Raw genomic sequence first — 3353 nt, 5'->3', positions numbered from 1 at the left:
CTGCAGGGGAAATCCAGACAGCTAGCTAGACTATCTCACAACTAAAACAACTTTTTAATGTACACATGTTTCATCAAAACAAGTTCCAGAGGAGCCATGGCTCTGTCCGGTGCTTAGCCCCACCACGCGACAATAAACAAACCAGAGCACGTTTTTCTCCCAGACCCTCCTACTGTGGAGGAAGGAGTATTAATGATTGTATGAAAGTGTCGTATTAGATATGTCCTGTGATCGACAGTTCTTAAAATTTTAAATCAGAAGACAAATTTCCATTACATGAGATGTAGTGGACAATAAAGTTGTATGTTGTGTGCTATTTTTGACAAACTAGGACCTCAGCCAGTACCTCAAAATACCATATACACAGGTAAAATTAACTAACAAACATTCAGTATATAAGTGAAGTGGAGGAAAAATGCAAGAAATAATAATAAGATCTTACTTTTTTATACCAATTTACTAGGAACAAGCCCAATCCAAACTTGTTTGGTATTGTTCACTTAGCAACTGCTCCTGAAAAACGAAAAACGTATGCACAAACAAAACATATTGTTCATCTTGTGTGTTTCTTCATATATGCATTCTTAAGCATCTGATGTTTGAATCCACAACAAAATAACTGGGATGGATCACTGATACACATCCTACACAGAAACTTAGGAACTGGGTGCATTTCTGAAGTGTCATCCTGATGACTGACGGTCAAAAACATCAATCACACACATATCTTACAATTATCAGCTTGTCCTTTGTGAAACTGAAATTCACATTCCTTTCTGAATTCATACAATTCATGTTTCTTTTTGTTGTTTTACATTAACACCTGTGTAAAAAGACTTTGGGTGATCAGAGCGAAATGAGTTGTGGTTAAAGCACAGAGGTCGGAGAATACTTAAATTACCGACAAAGTCTGTATGGCCACTGCTGTCTGACCTCGTTCAGTTGATGGTGTAATTGTACATGGAAAATGAAAGCTCCATTTAAGTGCTCAGAAAGTTGTGGTGTCATTACTGACCTTACAGCACAACGTTATTAATGCTGGCACCACTAAGTTGGAGACAAACAACTGAATTTGGCTCTAAGGTGCAGGCTAAGGTGCATCTCAAAATCGTGTTAATGCCAAATATTTAGCTCTCTGCACTCCAATAGATGTAAGCCACGACAACTCATTTCCTTCAAACAACTGTATTTCACAGAGTGTTTGGCTATTAAACGTGCAGCATGTTGTACCTCCGAGCATTAACACATTTCATACGTGACATTTCATTTCCTTAGCATAACAACTGGGTGCTAGGTCGACTTCTATGGAGGCTCGCTTTACAGGGTGATATATTATCTGGTGTGAACCAGGTCAACAGCCATAATGGCAAAGCGGCAGCCAGGCAGAAGAGGAGGAAATCACAAAAGGAAAGGAAGAAACAGATGAGCATTCAATTAGCACAGGGCCATACATACATGGGTGAGGTGTGAGTAAAGGAGGGCATCACATATGATTCTTTGTACTGTACACCAAACGTTTACCAGAAATTCAACTTTTTAGTACTTGTATTTTGTAGTTCCTGTATCCTGGAGTGGTACATTGAGTTCAGTTTTACTTCAACCAAAGTGAAGTTAAATTCTCACACATGTTGTATTCTACTCTGTTCTACTGTTAGAAAGTACCAGAGCTGTACACTTGGAGTCCACATAAATGAGGACTTGAACCTTGCCTTTGACTTGACTGCTCTGAGACTCTACCGGTTTGGACTTTCGGCTCAAAAGGCAAAAACATTGAGTGTCGATGACTTAAGTCTCAGGTTTTTACCTTGTAATTATAAAAAATAAATACAACACACAAGGCAGGCATTGAAAACAACTCGCATATTTCATTATCAGGACTACGTGCATTTAAAAAATAAAACTTTGATAGAAAACTGTGTCTTTTCCTGTCCATAAAAAAACATTATATCTACATGTTATAATGTCTCCCAATTAATGTGTGACAAAAAACAAATCCATTACAGCAAATTATTTTATTTGGTCATTCTAGTTTTTTACATTTCTGAAAGCAGTAATGTGCACAAATCATGCTGCAACAGGTGAGAACAAAAAAACACTAACTACACAAAAACTAAGGCACCATTTAAAAGAACACACCGACCTATTGGGACTTTAGCTCATTCACCGTAACCCCCAGAGTAAGACAAGTCGTTACATACCCTCCCCATCTCTGTGCGTGCTGTGACTCTGTCTGATACCCCAGCATTAGCTTAGCCTAGCAAAGATTCTGCAGGTAACTGGTTCCAACTAGCTACTGCTTCCAGTAAGAGACAAAATAACGTCACCATGTTCCTATTTACATAATGTGATTTGTATAGTCAAAGGGTGTTTGAATAAAAAAATAAATCAGATCTGTTTAAGACCTGATCTTAGAAGATCAGTTTAATTCAGTTCATTTAGGAAAGGGGACAGTGCAAATAAACAAAATACATGATTTTACATGGGTTAAAAAACCCAGAATTAGCAAAAAGGCTATTTTTCATCTGCAATAATAAAAAGAGATTTTTAAAATACAAGGAAACAAAAAGAAAGACAACACAAGCAAAACCAAACTGGGCACAAAACAGCACAGAAGTAGACAAATGAGCAACAAAACAACGCAGAACGTAGCACAAGACAAAACACAGCACAGATGGAAAAAGATAAACGACAAAGCAAAGCACAACGCAAAACAACAGAGCCTGGGGGACAAAGATGAGAGCAGACACAGCTGTTAAGAGCAAGAAAAGCAGTAGTGAACTAGGAGGAAAAAATAAGTAAAATTCACATATGTTGACATTGCAAACTAACAGAATACATGCATAATACATCGTTTTAGTGCAGAAATGTACTGTATTGACCATCCACTGTTTTAGCTGCTTAGTAAAAGACGTATGTGTTTAATTGTCTGATGGGCCATGAGATGGATTTCCACTCTGAGCCTCTGACGGACCAGACTTGTATCCTGTAACAGCTCAGACTAGAATTCAAAACAGTACGAGCTCTGGTCAGCGTAGCAGATTTACACTCAGCTTGTGTTCTTGTCCTTACAGTCTTGCTGATAGAACGTCACATCGCTTTACTTCCTTTGTCTCAGAAGCTATCATCAACCGGCTGCTTCTAGCTGCTAGACAAAATACCCCATGAGGCCCAAACCTAACAGAGAGCTATTTGGTCACAACCTGTGCAGTAAAAGAGCAACAGAAGGTTGTATTTCTTTCTCCAAACACAATTCCCATCTCGTTTTTCCACCTCTGCGCGACTCCTCAACACCACAGACCCTCTGGCTGATTCGGAGGCTCTGACCATTAATCACCTGGCCAGGAGCGGAGGTG

General features: G+C 38.9%; 1 protein-coding gene across 1 annotated transcript in view; it reads left to right on the top strand.

Annotated features, from left to right (window-relative positions):
- Window positions 1-3353, top strand: part of LOC116689852 (zona pellucida-like domain-containing protein 1) — an 11520-nt gene that overhangs the window by 6888 nt on the left and 1279 nt on the right. The window contains exon 3 of the mRNA XM_032516507.1: window positions 3297-3350. Coding sequence (XP_032372398.1) covers window positions 3297-3350 — 54 coding nt within the window. The remainder of the gene's footprint in view (window positions 1-3296; window positions 3351-3353) is intronic.

The sequence above is a fragment of the Etheostoma spectabile genome, chromosome 5 (assembly GCF_008692095.1).
Source record: "Etheostoma spectabile isolate EspeVRDwgs_2016 chromosome 5, UIUC_Espe_1.0, whole genome shotgun sequence".
Lineage (NCBI taxonomy): Eukaryota > Metazoa > Chordata > Actinopteri > Perciformes > Percidae > Etheostoma > Etheostoma spectabile.
The sequence above is the reverse complement of the archived record's forward strand: the minus strand, read 5'-3'. Positions and strand labels throughout refer to the sequence as shown.